The 16,765-nt window shown below is 50.9% G+C and overlaps 1 protein-coding gene across 1 annotated transcript in view; it reads right to left on the minus strand.

Moving 5' to 3' along the window:
- The window catches only part of RYR2 (ryanodine receptor 2), a 558,936-nt gene that overhangs the window by 128,880 nt on the left and 413,291 nt on the right, over positions 1 to 16,765 (minus strand). The window contains exons 60-62 of the mRNA XM_054584705.1: positions 15,550 to 15,614; positions 13,143 to 13,264; positions 8,529 to 8,578 (exon numbers count right to left, since the gene is read on the minus strand). Coding sequence (XP_054440680.1) covers positions 8,529 to 8,578; positions 13,143 to 13,264; positions 15,550 to 15,614 — 237 coding nt within the window. The remainder of the gene's footprint in view (positions 1 to 8,528; positions 8,579 to 13,142; positions 13,265 to 15,549; positions 15,615 to 16,765) is intronic.

The following is a 16,765-nucleotide window of genomic DNA, read 5'->3' on the forward strand; positions in this document are numbered from 1 at the left end:
CTTCTTCAGTCTATATACAAGGTGTATGTGTGTGTGTGTGTGTGTGTGTGTGTGTGTTCATTATATAGCATCATCATTTCCTGGGGCCTAAGGTTAACAACTCCTACTTGAATGTACATTTTTAATACATTGGGATATGTTATATTCTTTACACAAAAAGTACCCTAATATGAATGAAACACACACGGACATTAATAATTGCTTTAGAGAGCCAGCAGGCCAGCTTTGTGACGTGATACGAATAAGGAAAACGGCAGTCGTTGCTGAGACCTCAAGTTCTCCCAGGACAGGCCCATCAGCTTGTGCTTTGCATCTCAGAATTCCCGGCGATAGTAAAGGCAAAGCCGGCAGAAGGGCAGGATTTGTTACGTCCCAGCTCTGGTGGTAATCACAGGGCTTGTACGGCAGTCCCTGAAAGCGTTACTCATTTAATTATCCATTCACTCGACAAACGTTAAATACCAGGCACTCTCAAACTTCAAGTAAAAAGCAAAAACAGTTCTTAAGCTACTTGCATTTTAATGAGGAATATGAGAGCAAACAATAAAAAACTAATATGTAGCATCAGGCCACAGTAAAAACATACGGCAGGAAATAGGGATTAGAGCAGCAGGAGAGTACAGGCGAGAGGTCAGGAGAGTGTCAGAGGAGCAGAGCTGTGAGCCTGAACGGGGGAGGGCCCCGCCACGCACGCAGCTGGGAGAGGGACCACGCACAGAGGCTCTGGCGCAGGAGGGGCGCCCGGGGCTCCAGGCGAAGGTGTCAACAAGGCAGCTGGCGTGAGGACTCAGGGAAGAGGTGACGCGCGAGGGGGCAGGTGGGAGGCCAGGCCCCAGAGCCTGACTACGAGGGCAACAACTCTGGGTAATTTTTTTTAGTGCAGCATAAAGACATTCTTAGCTTTTGAACAGACTGGCATCTGGCTGACACTGGATGACGTCCCAACGTGCAAAGCTGGAAGGGCAGGAGCGGACCTTAGTTAGGAAGCGGCTGAGGCGGGGTCAGAGGGCTGATGGAGGTGAACTTGGATCAGCCTGGCAGCAGGGAAGACATTAAGAGCAAGCTTTTCAGTGTTTCCTTATGGATTAAATGGGGGCGAGAGGGGCGGGAGACGAGAATAACGGCCGGCGGTTTCGGTGCGTAGCTGCGGGAATGGGGCTCAACAACGCGCAGAGGCCGGAGGGGAACAGCCTGGGAGGGGTGGGGTCGTGTCCTCTGCGGCCCATAGGTTATCTCCACGGAGACGTGAGGCAAGCGATCGATAGAAAAATCTGCAGTGCAGAGATCCGGTGGGAGCTGCAAACGTGGGCACCTTGCACATATAGATAGCTTTTAAAGTCATGGGCCTACATGAAATCGGCCAGTGTGAGCAAGTGTATATATAACCGAAAAGAGGCCCAGGGCCTGGGATGCCTGGAGGAGAAAAGGTGAGGATGGCGCACCACAGAAGAGGGGGAGGGAAGGCCCGTGAGGGAGGGTTCATGGGCATCGCGGCGGGGGAGGCTCGGGCAGCTGCCACTGACCGCCGGGCAGAGAGGGGCCCAGCGCCTCTGACTCGAGCTCCTGCCCCTGCTTTCCGCCAGGGCCCGTGGGGCGGGGCTTCTGTTTGCTCCGGTCCCCGAGGCGGCCCTGCACCTAGGAGGCTGCTGGGCGAACCTCAGGCACCAGATCAAACACAGGGGCAGACGAGATCTGTGCGTGGGATGAAAATGCGTCTGGTGAGCGTCAGGTTTCTGTGACAGTGGAAGCCCCACACTGTAGGCTCCGTGAACCCGCCCATCTCGGTGCCCTCCAAGCTGGACACCAAACACCTCTAAGTGGATCTCAGTGTCAATATGGCACACAAGGACGTTAAGGAACGCAGAAAAGACATTCATCGAATTTTCAGCCTTTTATGGTGCAGACCGAGTGCCAGTACCTATTGACTATGTAGACAGCTAAACAATGGTTAGTCTTGAAGAACTAAAGCACGTAGGGAGGCTTTTAAATGAAGAACCATCTCAATCCCACCCTTCTCGAGGCAACCCAGGTCACTGTAATCAGAAGCGTCATCAAGTAAGAGCAGGGAGAGTAGTGAAAAAGGGAAACAAAATGCTAAAATTTTGAAGTGACGGCTATATTTTAATGTATTAACTATATGTAATTGCTTAACTGCTCTAAGTAGTGTAAAAAAAAACCACACACACAAAGTTTGATAGTTTTAAACTCACACTTTCTCAAGGTCCAAACTATTAACTTCCCTTGTCTTCAAACACAGCTAAAGACCCAGGGAAATGGCGGCGGATCGAGCGCCCGTCTGACGTGGCGCCTGCGTTTGGCCTCGCGGGAGTGGCTGAGCGTGAGCGGCACTTCCAGTCGCCCCGCATCTCACCGCGCAGATGGCGCGCAGGGCACCGACGCTCATGAAACAGTGCCACTCTCGAAATAAAAGAAATGGCGTTAAAGCGGCCAGAGTATCCTTTTGCATTTTAATCCCAATTGGCTTGTGGTTCGCAGTGGCTTGAACACAAGGTCTCTGACACTCCGGGGTCTGCGCTGCCACCCAGCCCGGGCCGCCCAGTGCAGCGCGGTTCTGCCGCTGGCCCGCTGCAGTCGCCAGCGCGGCCCGCTCCCCAGGGAGGGCAGGCACAGGCCACGCCGACGTTCCGCCTTCTTCCCCACGTCTTCTGCGTGGCTCCGGGCACAGTATTTCACGACATTCTCTTCTCTGACTAATGATTAATCTTGGCAGAACCCCTATTAATAGCATAAAATAAAGTCGGGCTGGAATATTACTTCTCTCAAAATGATGCGGGCACTGAGAGACTTGACGTATGCCAGTGACTTTTTATCACCTCCAGACTCTGTGATATTGGTAGAAATAAAATTACCAATTCCCTAACTTTGGGAGATGTTTCGGTTAAACTGAAAACATATTTCTGATAATTACACATTTAATCATTGGCCCCAGTCAGGAAAGTCTATCATAGGAATACGTTCAAATGAAAGAAGTATCTGTATCGCTCTAATACTATCTTCGAACATTATTTTCATTACCGTGTCTGAATCTGATATTTCTGACCAAACCCACCTCTCCACAAGAAGTGGGTTACTTTTTATAAAGCATATGAAACAAGTCCAGGAAACTCTTCTCTTTGCCATGTATACTGTCACAAACTACAGAACGTCCGAGTTAAAGACCTCGGGGCCCTATCCCCCGGGGCCCCACAATGGTCCCAGCAGCAGATGCGCCCAATGGAACGTGGCATCCTCAGAAAGGGGGAAGCCACCGCACGTGTGCTCCGTCCCGAGGGCCTTCCTACTTTAATGGCTGTCCTTTCAGCCCACGTGCCCCACAACAGTAAACAACACTAGCACAGTGTGAGCATTTTTAGGGGAGATACAAGCGTACCCTGACTCTCCATCTCTCCTGACCTAAGATCGCGGTCCTCACGCAATGCGTGTGTGGGTTTTAGGAGCAGATACTGAAGGAGCAACATCCATTTAACCTGCTAATTTTTTAATCAAGGAGAGAGTCCAACTGGTAGAGGTCACTATATTACTTTATTTGCTGTTAAAACTCTTTCAAAAATAACATTAAGATTTATGTACCAGCTTAAGTTGTACATACTTAGGAGAAAGAAAAACAAATAGTTAACAAGAACTAGTGTTTCCTTTCAACACATAATTCTCATCTTGTTCAATATTCTGCAGCTAATTCTAGAGCTGAATTACTGACGTGACATGTTGACTTCTAGGGTCATTTTAGGTCAAATCAAAAGAAATACTGGAGCATTATACTTATTATATTACAAAATGCTTGCTTTTCTCCAGGCACTCCAAGAAGTCTCTGTTATTAAATTTGGAACTTCTCCAGTAACTCTGGGGACTGTCTGGACAATTTACTAATATGATTTAAAAAAAAAAAAAACTCACCTGAAGCTGGAAAGGTAGAAAAGGCCCCCAAATGGTAACTGTTCTCAGTGTCCGTCTTCTCACCTTTCTCCTCAGACGGAAAAGACCAGGGCTGCTGAGTCTAATTCCCTTGCTGGATTACTCGCTAATTACAGGCCATTCTGGGTCAATGAAAGGGCCCTGTTTGTTTTCACGGGCTACTTAAGGATCTTAAACATCATTCTCATAAATTGTAAGGTAAGTGGATATTATATTTTTCTTAATAATCACAAGCAAAAAAATGTTGAGTTCGGATTATTCATGAATGTAAGAAGATTTCACACTGGGAGCACATTTCTCCTTGTAGACACCTGCCCATTTGTCTGCGAGATAAGTGCAGGCTTCCTGAAGGCAGGCCCTGGCTGGGTCATTCATTCAGTCATCAGAGATTTGTAAAACGCCTACTATGTGTCAGACCCCCTGCTAGGCACTGAGGACACAGCAATGAGCCCTCAGAGGGCTGAGCGATCTGTGCCAGAGAGCGACCGCGCTCTGGCCGCAGCGTCAGGGACAGGACGGGCAGGGCAGGGGTGCTGAGCGTCCTGACAGCAGGACCAACGTCGGGGGCATGGGAGGTGACCCAAGAGAGGAGTGTGTACGTTGAACCCTGAAGGGAGAGCAGTGCCCTCCGTGGTGAGGGTGAGGGGTTGGCAAGGGGACCGCGCCTGCAGGGTCCCTGCGGCAGTGGCAGTGGCAGTGTGTGCAGGGGCCCGGGGCAGGGAGGGAATCACCTCGGCCCAGGAGCAGAGAGAGGCCCCCGCGGCGAGCCCAGTGAGCAAGAACTGCCTCGGAAATGCGGGTGGAGGCCCCCAGGGGACAGGCCGTGAAACGCTCCTGCCGCGGACGGAGAACTCTGATCTCCATCCTAAAGCAATGGGAAGCCACTGACCACTGACCATGCAGGACGCGACGTGAGCCTGTGCCCTGGGGAAGACAGGGCCGGGCGGGGCCCGTGCAGAAAGCTCGGCCAGGGCGCTCAGGGCGCAGGCGGGGCGGCCGAGGCTGGCCTGGCGGGGGCGGGGCAGCGCTCCGACCAGGAAAGCCTTCCTCCGTCCCCACCGCCTGCGAGAGCGCCTTGCACGGGGCGGACGTGCACTGAAGCCTCGCTGCGTGAGCGCACAGAGCGAAGGTCAGCGAGGCCTCGGATGTGGTTTCATAGGTGAAACCACGCGCTTAAGAAGCGCGGCCCTGCATACGCCGTGCCCCTGGCACTGCCCCTGCGCGGCCTCCCGACCCCCGACGCTGCCGCCTCTGAGGATGATGAAGGGAAAGGCTCCACGGCTGGCATACGAGGGTTTGTGTAGGTCCTCGCTGCCTTGAAGCCAGGAATCGGAGCTCCACTTGGCGAGGGTGGGGGGCGTGGGGAGTTGAAAGCCCTGGTTCCTCAGTGGACAATGGGACCTGGAAGCGGGAGACCGGCGTCCCTCCTGCTGGGCCCTGCCTGGTCCGGACTGACTCCCCACAGGCCAAGAGCGCGGGGGCTGACAATCACTAGCGGGCACTTCAGAGTTCAGGAGACAAGCCTATATATAAACTAAATGCTGTTTTCTCCATTATTTTTCCCATCAAGTATTTTAATGGAAATACAAGAACTACACATATATGGCTTGTCCCTTTTTAAACTTTACTTTTTTCTAATATCAAAGAATTGGATTAAACACCTCAAAAGGACTATCTGAGGCACAGGAACACTACAAATCCCTTCAATTATCAGAGAATGTGCTTCAAAGGCCAGGAAATATTTAGATAACTTACACGCACAAATGGATTAAGTCCAAGTTTTGAGATTCCTCACTTTATCGATGAGAAACATCTTCCAACTACAGGTGAGGCTTGGAGATATAACTACAATTTGGCATCCAACTTGGACAAACAGTCCAACTAGCTCACCACCGCAGGCCCCACCCGGACAAGGGCTCTACTCCCTGGTGTGTTATAAAGCTCCTCTTGGTCGCATGGCACTTTCCTAATACGTCTCAGGTCACTGTCCCTCTTTCTCCCCTTTACCTTTGCCCGCGGACTCCAAGCCGGAGGATTTCTTTGCTCACCTCCCTTTCCGTCGTCTAGGAACACCTGACAGGTGACGGCTCACATGGCACTTTAACGTACACTGCCCAACATTAGACTGAAACACGCAATAGAGCTCTAAGATTAATGGACGTTATTTTAACCCAGTTCAAAAATTAAAATAAAAAAGGTTCAGAGACTTAAGTCCCTTGTCCACACCATTCAATCGGTTTAGTTATACCTGTAGGACTTGGCGTCCAGGATCTCCGATTCAAGGCCACACCCTTCTCTCCAGAACACCAGGCGAGTGTCTGAAGCCAGGTTATAACTGCATCATCTCAAGTTCACGTGTCTTAGATGTAAAGATTCTGATAATTGGACATGTCCGTATTAGAGTATGTTTGATTAATAAAGGCCTCTTGAAATGTTATTTTACAGGAAAATCCCAAAGCAAATTTGAAATAATAGTAACAGACACTAGAATAATATAAAGAATTCACAAAAATATGATGTTGAAGAAAAGGTAGATGATAGCTCTCCATTAAGTTCCTGTTAAATGTTTTAAAAATAGTATTTAAATGCTAAAGGATTTAAAAGGCAATGCCTAAAAGGAATATCAAAATTACAGAGATGGAATGAATGTTAAAGCCTAATTCTCTCTCCAGATAGGTATCACGAGTTATATATTCACAAGGAGAAAAAAAGAAAGTTAAAGAACAGTCAGAATTAATCCATGGCAATGGACGTCTCCATAGAGTTCCTTTTTTGAGGGTTATAAAATGAGGAAAGGTACAAGGGAGGCCTCGGGAATCCTAGAAGCAGCCTCTGTCTTGGCCTGAGCAAATGGGTATCGACAGGTGTAGCGTTTCCTCGTGCTATGGCACCAGACTGCCCTTTAGATTTGTGCATTTTGCTGCATGTATGGAATACCTCAAACTCTATTAAAAGGAAATTATAGAGAGATATAAAACAGGAAACCAAGAGTTTCCAATAGGTAAGAAGTTAGGAGCAGCACAAAAGAAGTATTACACCCATTAATAAGAATGCAGAAAGTGTAGCTGAGAAACAGGGTCCTGTTGAGCAGCACGTGAGGCCACACTCTCTATGGACCAGCGGAGACGCTGGGACCCACTGTTGTGATGAGAAGGCTGAGACTCTTCCTGACCACTCTGCCCCAACCTTTTCATAGAGATTTTCTATATTGAAGAGAAGTGGACAAAAGTCAGTGAACTCTAAATTATTCAGAAGATAATTTCCAGCCATGACCAGTTTGTCTTAGCTGGGCTCGGTATCGTCCCACAAACTGAAAGGTCGCTGGTTTGATTCCCGGTCAGGGCTCAGGCGTGGTACCCAGGTACCCAGGTCCCCGGTGGGGGCCACGTGACAGACAGCTGATCCATGTTTCTCTCCCTCTCTTTCCCTCCCTTCACCTCTCTCTAAAAAGAAATAAAATCTTTAAAAAAGAAAACAATTTCCACATTGATTTTTGATAACTGAAACATTAATGCAAAAACTCAGTTTATAGGAAATGTAACATTTAATTACTAAACTTAAGAGCACCAAATATTGGATATAATAATATTGGAAACCAAATACATCAATTATATTTAGACACTATCATTTCTCAAAAAAATGTACCGTTGAGAACTTACAGGTTATTTGTTCTGTGTGTGTGCACATGCGTATTTGTACGGATATATATGTGAACAGATATGGATACACACACACACACACACACACACATATTCCTTGCTTCACTCATTGTGCTTGCATAGAACTGACTTCACCCTTAGTTTTTCCTGTAAATGGAATTAAACTTACAACATCTTTTTTGGTACACCCAATGTTTTCCTACTGGAATTACTGTAACACTGTCTCCAAACCTACCGAGTACAGGGCTAACGCCTGCTCTGTCAGCTCTAACAGCGGACGCAGGAGGGTCCCACATGCCCTGCCGGGGGCTGCAGAGTCCCACAGCCCCCGGCAGGGCTGGCCACCCATGGCCCACAGGAGCAGGCGCTCAGGGCGTGGCTTCAGCCACATGAATGCAGATGCCAACACACAATGGCTATGGGTGAGCGGTTCTGGGGTCACTTTTGTAGCTGAAGTCCTCGGCCTCACTGTCTCTACTTGGAAGCTCCAAAATCTGAAATGCAGCCGACGTGCAAATCCGCGGTCAAGGGCATTCACTGCAAGCGCAGTCACATGTTTCCATTTGTAAAAGCTTGGCGTTTAATCTATCAGGGATAACCCAACACAAATTCCAGGTCCCCGTTTGCCTGTGCCCTTGGAAATAAAATACAGCAGAAGCTGCCTTTTCCAATCATTTGCTCTTCGATAGTGCAATGTTTGGATTTCCAAAGGTGCTTTGGACGAACATAAAAAGGTCCCGTCCTTAGTTTCACCACAGGTACAGCTGCTTACACACCAGTGGGGGGACCTGTGTCGGCCAAGGACGGGCACATGCAATGGCACACGGGCGCTCATGCAACGACACACGTGCGCTCATGCAATGGCACACGACACAGTGCAAACGGCAAAGGAAACCAGGTGGGGCCATGCCGGGGTCTGTTCAAAGGTCTCCTTACCAAACAGTGAAATCCTATGCCTGACAAGAACTCCAAGTTTGCAGAACAGGCTGAAGACATAAGAAAAACAAAAGAGGAAGGGGGAAGGGAAAGGGAAGGTAGAAAAGACAGGGAAATTAAAATAAAATAAAAAAAGAAGAAGAAAAAAGAAAAATAAACAGCTGATATATGAGCCGGAAAAAGCAACATGATGTCACGCAGAAAGTATCAATTCTCTGAGCAGAATGTGAAGTAAAGGTACTAAAGAAAGAGTCTTTCAGTGCATATCTTTAACAAACATGGTTAAAAAGCACATATTATAAGTAAAGAAACCAAAAAAAAAGAAACAACTGAAAGCAAAGCTAATATAAAAGCAATCTCTATGAACCCCATGAGAATACATTCAATAGCTGTAACTACTGAAAAACCACAAAGAAAAGATTTAATTCTATTTGTCCAAATATACTACTGAAATTCTAGAATTTGTTGTTTTTATGGACATCATTTAACGATAGAAATATGGTGCTTCGGGCATGAAATGTTACATTGGGTTTTAATGCTTCAGCATTTGAAATTTCCTTCCTCCCACCCCGGCCGGTGCCCCTGACACAGCCATGGCTGGGGCCCTGGAGCCTGCGGGGTGGGGCCAGGACCGAGTGCCTGGCCACGCTCGGAGGACAGTGGCACGGGGGGCTCTCAGCGCTACGGCGTGAGTGGAGCACGTCAACCTCTCACCTTCCGTCGCGCCCTTCCTGGGCCCTCATGTCCTCTCTTGGGTCCACAACGGGAGGACACAAACAGGGTGGCCTCCATTCGACAAGATGGCACTGAGGCACCGTGGCTCTCAGGCCAGACCCCAGAGCCTGGGCAATGTCCTGTCTCGTTACCCGGGGCGCAGTCTGGAGGGTTCCTCACAGGCCCCTCTTCTCAGGAGCACCCCGCGCTCCCTTCCGCGCCACACTGCCTCCGGCCGGCCCCTCGGCACTCAGCTCAGGACACGTGTGTGCCAGGAAGCCCTTGCGAACATCACCCCCAGAGCTCCCCTGTCATTCCCAAACCAGGCTGAAAGAGGTCCTGCCCAGCCTCTGCCGAGCCTCTGCCATCACCTGCACCCTCCCACATCACAGTTGGCATTACCTTCCCATCTACCTACACCGTGTGGACTCTCAGAGAGCATCGTCTCTGCACAGCCGGGCGGGCCCAAGCGCCCACCTCGAACGTGGGCCTGAGCGGCACGCCCCCACTCCGCCTGACTGCCCAGGCACACAGGACAGACAGACTGTGCCCCGGGACACGGGAAGGCCACCGCTTGTGATAGGATGGCCGAAAGGAGACGGAGAAAGCCCTCTTTGCAATGCTGACCTCTTCTACGGAAGTTCTGGCCATCCTCTCTCACGTCAATAACAATGTGCAAAAAGGCGCTGATGGAAACGAGTCACACAGGGCGCGGTGCAGCTCTTCCAAGAACAGCTCACCGACACGTGTCTGAGTGCAGGTGAGGTCTTGGGGAATCTCCTCAGTGCTTCAGGTTTTTAAAACGACCATCTACTCTACTAGGCAAATGATTATAATGACATTAGCCCCCCTGAGCCGCATCACTTGAACAAAAAAGACAGTAAAACAAGAGCACCTTCCTGCGGGTGCCCTCACCCACCGAGCTCCACGCGGACCGACCCCACCAGGGTCCGCCCTGGTGGCAGGGACCGCATGCCTCCTAGAAGCGCACCTGTTGGGGTCCCTGCGTTCCAGCCTGCCTGTGGGGGGCCTTTACCTCTCGCCAGTAGGCACTGCCTGGCATCGAGGTGAAACCGTCGGAGATGAAGCTGAATTCACGGGGCAGGCACTGCGTTTCACCCCATTAACCGCGCGGAGGCTACAGTCTGTGTGTGAACAGAGCTGCTCCATGGTTACATTTAACGTCCGAGCGCCTGTCAGAGAAAAGCGACTTCCACAACATCAGCTGTTGCTAAGAGTAACCGATGGGCCACCGGCTAGAGAGACCAGCGTTGGGAAGGCTGGATCCTGCTGCGCTGTCCGCCTTCCAAGCCTGAGCTCGTACAGGCTGCACGGTTCGACATCAGGGGCTCGGGCCCATGGTTTCTTCAGAACTACGTCTGTGACGCTGTGGTCCCTTTCCACACATCCCCGTGACCAGCGTGCCGACGGTTCGCAGGCCGGGATGCTTCTGTGGCACCAGCGCCGGCTCCGCGCCATGCGCGGCCTCCTCACTGCCCCCCCGTGGGCAGCCCCCTCCGAGCTCTCCGGACCCCAACAGGCAAGTCCCGTGCGCCCCTCCTGGAGAGCGCGCCACAGCGCCATCACTGCATCTCAACCCTGCGGCACCCTGGCTTCCGTCCCCTCCTCCCCGCTGTCCTCCGCGCTCTTCAGAGCCCCGCTTCCCCACCCCCCACCCCGGAGTAATTCTGCGCATTTGGAAATTAAAACCTTTTTGCTTCTCCCTCCATTTTCCTTCAGTTTCATCTGCTCTCAGAGCCTCGAGCATTTCATGGGTAAAGATAATCCCCGAATAAGTCATTTCTCGCCCTGCTCTCTCCACAGCACCAAGCGCGCAGCCCCCGCCTCCTGCGGGACAGCCTCAGCGGGCCACCGTCCGGCCAGCAAGCCCCACCCCGTTCAGCCTCTCCTTCTCGAAAGGGGCTCTTCTGAAACTTCCTGGGGGAGCCAGTGACACAGGAGTGTCCAGCAGCCCAGCCTCGGGACTGAGGCTTGCCAGGCCCCGCTGGTCCTTCTCCGGGTCCCCACCTCCAGCCTCCCTCACCTGCACGGCCCCTCCACACCCAGCACCTGATAAGTCCCACTTTCTGTCCTCACACCTACACACTGAGCACCACGTGGATGCAGCCGGTCCCCCGTACTTCTGGGGTCACTACCGTTAGGGACCGTGCGGTCGCACATCCCAGAGCGAGGACGGCATCTGACCCCCGGCAGGCACTCAGGAGCATCTGTGCACTGAGGCCGAGGGGCGCCCGCACCCCAGCACCCCTCCTGCCGATCCCACTGTTCTACCAGCAGCACTTTCTGATCATTCTCCTCAGTGAAAAGTGTCAGTGGCTTCTTAGTACTAATGAATGAAGTGAAGAAATTAATTAAAAAATTAAAAAGGAGAAGGAAGATGCCTTATTCCGGCAGTTAATATCAGCGACAAACATTCCGTAATGAATCTACAGAAACTGTATTTCCCCCAAATCACCACAGCTGTGCTGCTGTTGGAATTTATTCTGTGAGGGGTCCGGTCAGTGATGGAAGGTGAGTCAGGCCGAAAATTAAATGGAGCAACAAAACACGATACAGCAGGTGGGAGAGGTGCAACGTGTACGATTCTCATTGTGTTTTTTCTATGCCTTCTGACTGTATTTTCTCTTCATTTATGTCACTGAGTGGCATCTCAATGACCGATGCCCTCTGGGGACAAACTTCCTGTCACAAAGGCTGATGGGCCCAGGGAGGACAGGGACGCTCGGTGGTGGCCCTGGTGCCTGAGGTCGGTGGGAAGTGGGTGCCCTGGGCACTCTCTCCACCCCCCAGCACCCACCCAGGGAGCGCCGGCCCCGGGCTGGAGGGGGGCCCTTTGAGGTGAGCGAGACGCCCTTCGGATGGTTCCCCGTTATTGTAACTACAACGAGTTCTACCAGCTTCACAGGAAGGTTATTATTTGATGAAGTTTGGGGACGTTTTAATGTTGCTGCAATCCTGTATCACATGACCAGCCACATATTAGTTGGAAGATAGACCATGTATCTGAGTAAAGAGATGAGGTTAAAATTCCACTCCAGTCCTCATTCCCAATGTCATGTAGGCAGGAATCTTGTTTTTCACCCTCTGGTGTTTGGCCCCACCTCACTTGTCCAATAGGCTGACACCACCCTGCCCTCAGCATATCGTCAATGTCCAGGCTGGGAAAGCCCAGGTCTGGTTTATGTAGGTGACTCGCTTTCACAGAAAAGTTTTTCAGGTGCGAGCTGAGAGCCCGGCACGGACCCGCACATGTAGCGGTGCTGAGGGAGGCCTGTCCCATCACTGATTCTCTCGTGTACAAGCTCTGGTAGAATTCTGAGGAATCAGGCTTCAAATCGCCAGGAGAACCACAAGCAAACCTAGGAAGGACACTTAGACCTAACTGGAAATGAGAACACGTTGCTAACGCTAACACGCCATCTTGTGTATGGGGGAGGGGAATTTTTACTTCAATGTCTTCCAAGAGTGGAAATTATTTGTTTTAAATATTTAAAATTATAATTTCTGTAAATGGGATTTCACCCTCCTCAAAATCAAGGCTGGCAAAAATATGAGATTCGACAGGATTTTAATAAATCAATGTGAGAAGCACCGTCTCTCACACATCCCAACACAGGGCCCCTCACCAGCCTCCACCTGTGAATTTGTGTTGGGGGTTTTATTCCTTCCACTCCTCAAAGATAAGGAATCTCAGCAGCAAAAGTAAGGAACCTCAGTGCCTAGATCGCGTAGGTCAACCTGCGATTGGTCCTCGTCAGAGCCTGGTTCCGAGAGGGCGGCCAGGGCGGCGGCGGCCCCAGCGCAGCCCCGCCAGGCCCCCAGGGCCCCTCCCCAGGGCAAGTGCGCACAGACAGCAGCCTTCGCGTTGCAGCCATTTACCTTGTCACCATTTCTTTCTCCTTGTTTGAGGCGTGTCCTCCGGAGCAGAGTGGTCTGCTCGCTGCAGACAGGAAGTACAAACGATGGTTTTTGAAATACTGATCAATTAAAGGCAGAACCACCTGTGAGGAAGGAAAAGCAGACAGGTGTGCACAGTGGAATTTTGGGGGATGAGCGAGCGCGGAGGCTCCGGGGCAGGCAGAGGCCTGTCCGCATGCAGCAGGGCCCCGGTGCCCACAGCCGAGCTGGACCATCCCCGAGGCTGGCTCGCAAACCTTGCCCTGCTACTGCCGCTCCCTGTGCTCTATGTGTGGGGGGGGCGGGGGAGGGATTGCGGGATGTAATTATGGGGGAAACACTAAATTTTTAGCTGTTTGAAATTATTTTTAATATTTTATCAAAATGAGAAAGTCTTAATAATTTCATACACTGCAGTTCAGTGTGAGGACAGCAACTGACCTCTGTCATGTAATTCACCCTGTAAGGACTCTCTGTACAGTAGGTGCCACCACCCCTTCTCTGCAGGTGGAAAACTGAGATGTAAAACTGAGATGTAAAAACACGTGACTTACTCAGAGGTCGCACAGCCGCTCGCCCAGCTCCACCGTGCCCTTACTGGGCCGCCCTCAAAGCCCACGTGCCATTTCCCACGCGGGCTCTGCGGGCCTTTGGGTGAACCCCCCGCCCACTCGCACCACCAGGCCGTGCCCACGCCACTCCCTCTGGCTGCAAGGCCCTCCCCACGCGCCCATGGCAGGCCGCCCCCTGCCCCCCCGCCCCCCGCAGACCTCACTCCAGGGTCTCCAGCGTCAGACGTGCCTTTGCTCACTCCTCCACTGACAGCCTCCCTACCCTCTCTCTCGTAACACCATCTGCTGCTTTACACTTTCCCTGAGCGACTTGGGATTAGTTCTCTCCCTAAGAGTCCACAAGGTACGAGAGAACCAGAACCGTCTCCTCGTCCTTCTCCCACGGCAGCCCTCTCTGGCCTCTGGGGCACCCACTGCCGGTCACCAGTGCCGTGGGCCTTGCTGGGCACACAGCAACCAGTAGACAAACAGTGGTTGAACGAGCAAACAAAAAAAGTAGGAATAATTGGTGTTACCAGTATCTAGACTCAAGTCTATCCAACTGCATTTTTCCCCACAATGTAGTACAGCATATTTATCTATTAAAGGAATGTGTAAGTTTTGGGATCTTCCTACGAAGTCATGACATTGTCTGAACGTAGTGACTGGCACATCATGGGCACTCAGTAACTATGTGAATGAATGAATCACAGACTTAGTGGAAATGAAGCCACATTAGGCGTCTGCAAACAAAATCACTAGGGTGCTGCGCACGTGGGCAATGTGATACCAGGATGTATTTTTAGATGTGATTAGAGGCCATGAGTTCAGCATTCCTGGCACCTGGGTATCCAGTCCCCATGGAAACAGTGACTGGGCATGCACGGCTCAGAATAAAGTTAAGATGCTTCCCACGGACTTTGAGTGCTACACTGAGTGCAAGAAAAGACCAGAGAAATCTCCCTCACAGTAAGGGCCACAATTCTAACAACATAGACCAGAAGCCAAATATAAGTCAATCAAAATAATAAACCATTTTTCAAATGATTTCTAATAAGTACTTTGCAAAGTACTTTGAAAGTAAATTGGCAGAAATCATGAGGTCTTTAGGTTAATGCAACAACACACTGTCCAAAGGAAAGCATCTAAGGCCCTCTGTGGTGGGGACAGGGACACCCCAGGACACCATCTGACGCCTTGCAGCCCAGGCATGGTATGAACTCTAGGTCAACAAACCAAAAGGCAAGTTTGCAACCAACCTGGCACCCGCCCCAGCCAGCTGAGAGAGCCACCCGTGCTCCGGGCAGGTGGCAAACTCCTGTTGAACTGCACTCAACGGGACGGATGCCGGTGAGGGACGCACTCCACGTCCCAGCACCTGGCTGCCTCCGCACCTCAGCGTGCCTGCCACAGGGCGAGGGGGACCAGGCCCCATGGCAAAGGCGCTTCTGCAAAGGCCCTTATATCGTGCACCCATTCAGCAATTAGCTAGTGTTTTTCCTCTTCACGAAAGAGATGCTCATCTAAAAATCTTAGTCACAACAACATTCAGCTATTAAGAAATAGCTATTTTCCTTCCGTTACATGATACAGTCAGGAAAAGGGGACACTGAGCCGGGCCTCCTGCAGAGCCACGTCACCTGCAGGCCGAGGCAGGGAGGGCAGGGCGAGCTGCGGGGGCAAACCACCCACAGGGGTCATGCAGCAGCCGGTGCCCCCAAGGCCAGCGCGGGAGAAGCCACACAGACAGACAAGCGCGTTCCGACAGCAGGCAGAGAGCTGTGGGGTGTTCTGCAAGCAAACGCTGGAGCAAAAACAAGAAGGGCTGTATACTGTACTTTAGCGAAGAACTTGATTTCTTGTTCATAAGGGAAATGCTGTCCTTTGCTTCTGCTGCCGCCATCTGCAGACAGGAGAGAGTTTTCAGGAACACATTGCACTTCAGAATTAGCAGATACTCACCTCGCATGGGAAGTTAAGAACACACGGCTCAGTGTGCCACCCCACCAAGCTGAACGTGAACAGCCAACCAAAAACACAGAGGCTAACTTGGGCAGTGAAATAAATGAAAAAGGATTTCACCAATAGCCAAATTCGAGTTAAGGAGCTGCTGCACGGAGCCCAGGTGCGAGGTTATGAGCACTCACACTCACTCCCTGGCTCAGCTCCAGGTCTCACTGGCACACGGCTGTGGGGGCGGGGGATGAAGGGGGCGGGAACCGAATTCAGGGAAAATGCCCGACTCAGCAGGACAGCCCGCAGCGGGGCTGACGGCAGCCAGTGGGAGCTGAGCTGCTTTCTTCAGCAAAGCAAAACGCCCAAGTTCTCCGCAGGGTTCGGAAACAACTGCGAGATTCAGAGCAGTTGGCCTCGGCGCGGCATCTGGCTTAGAAGGCGGCCTTCCCCCTCCTTCGTGCGCGCAGGGGAGGCCTTGCACGCACACACACGAGAGGTAACGCTAGGCCGTGACAACCCCGAGGACGGGCAGCGCGCACTGGGAGCTACGCAGCCCGAGTCAAGGCTCCAGTGAAATCTGTGAGCAAGGCTCCGTAGTTTCAAGAATCAACCCGACTTTCTGAAAAAAGTTCTTTTACAAATAGAAATCAAACAATTAGAGATGCACATTATTAAATCTTAGATGTACATTCAGGATAATTTTTAGGGAATTTTGATAATATTTGTAACATCACAACAATGTTCTTCCCATGAATACGTTTTTTAAAAAACAATGGCTTTTAAGGCTTGCTAATTCCATTTTTGTTGTCACTTTTGCACTAAATATCTCTCAAGCATGTCACACAAAATGGCTGGATCCATATAAGGGACTCTCTCATACAACATCTGTCAAGACAGAATTTTGTACCTAGTTAAATATGCTACTATTTCAATGAATTAAATAGGAAATATCTTTCTTTCATTATACATTTTAGCAAAAATGCACATGTGCAAATGTGAAAAAGATCTGGAGAGAACGTGATCTCTGATAAAATACAAAAATCAGGAGGCCGCATGCGCACATTGCTCCTGTCGCCACCAGCCTGTGTGTAAGGACGA

Source organism: Pteronotus mesoamericanus, unplaced genomic scaffold (assembly GCF_021234165.1).
Source record: "Pteronotus mesoamericanus isolate MK-2021 breed Mesoamerican mustached bat unplaced genomic scaffold, CSHL_Meso_final contig_120, whole genome shotgun sequence".
NCBI classification, from domain to species: Eukaryota; Metazoa; Chordata; class Mammalia; order Chiroptera; family Mormoopidae; genus Pteronotus; species Pteronotus mesoamericanus.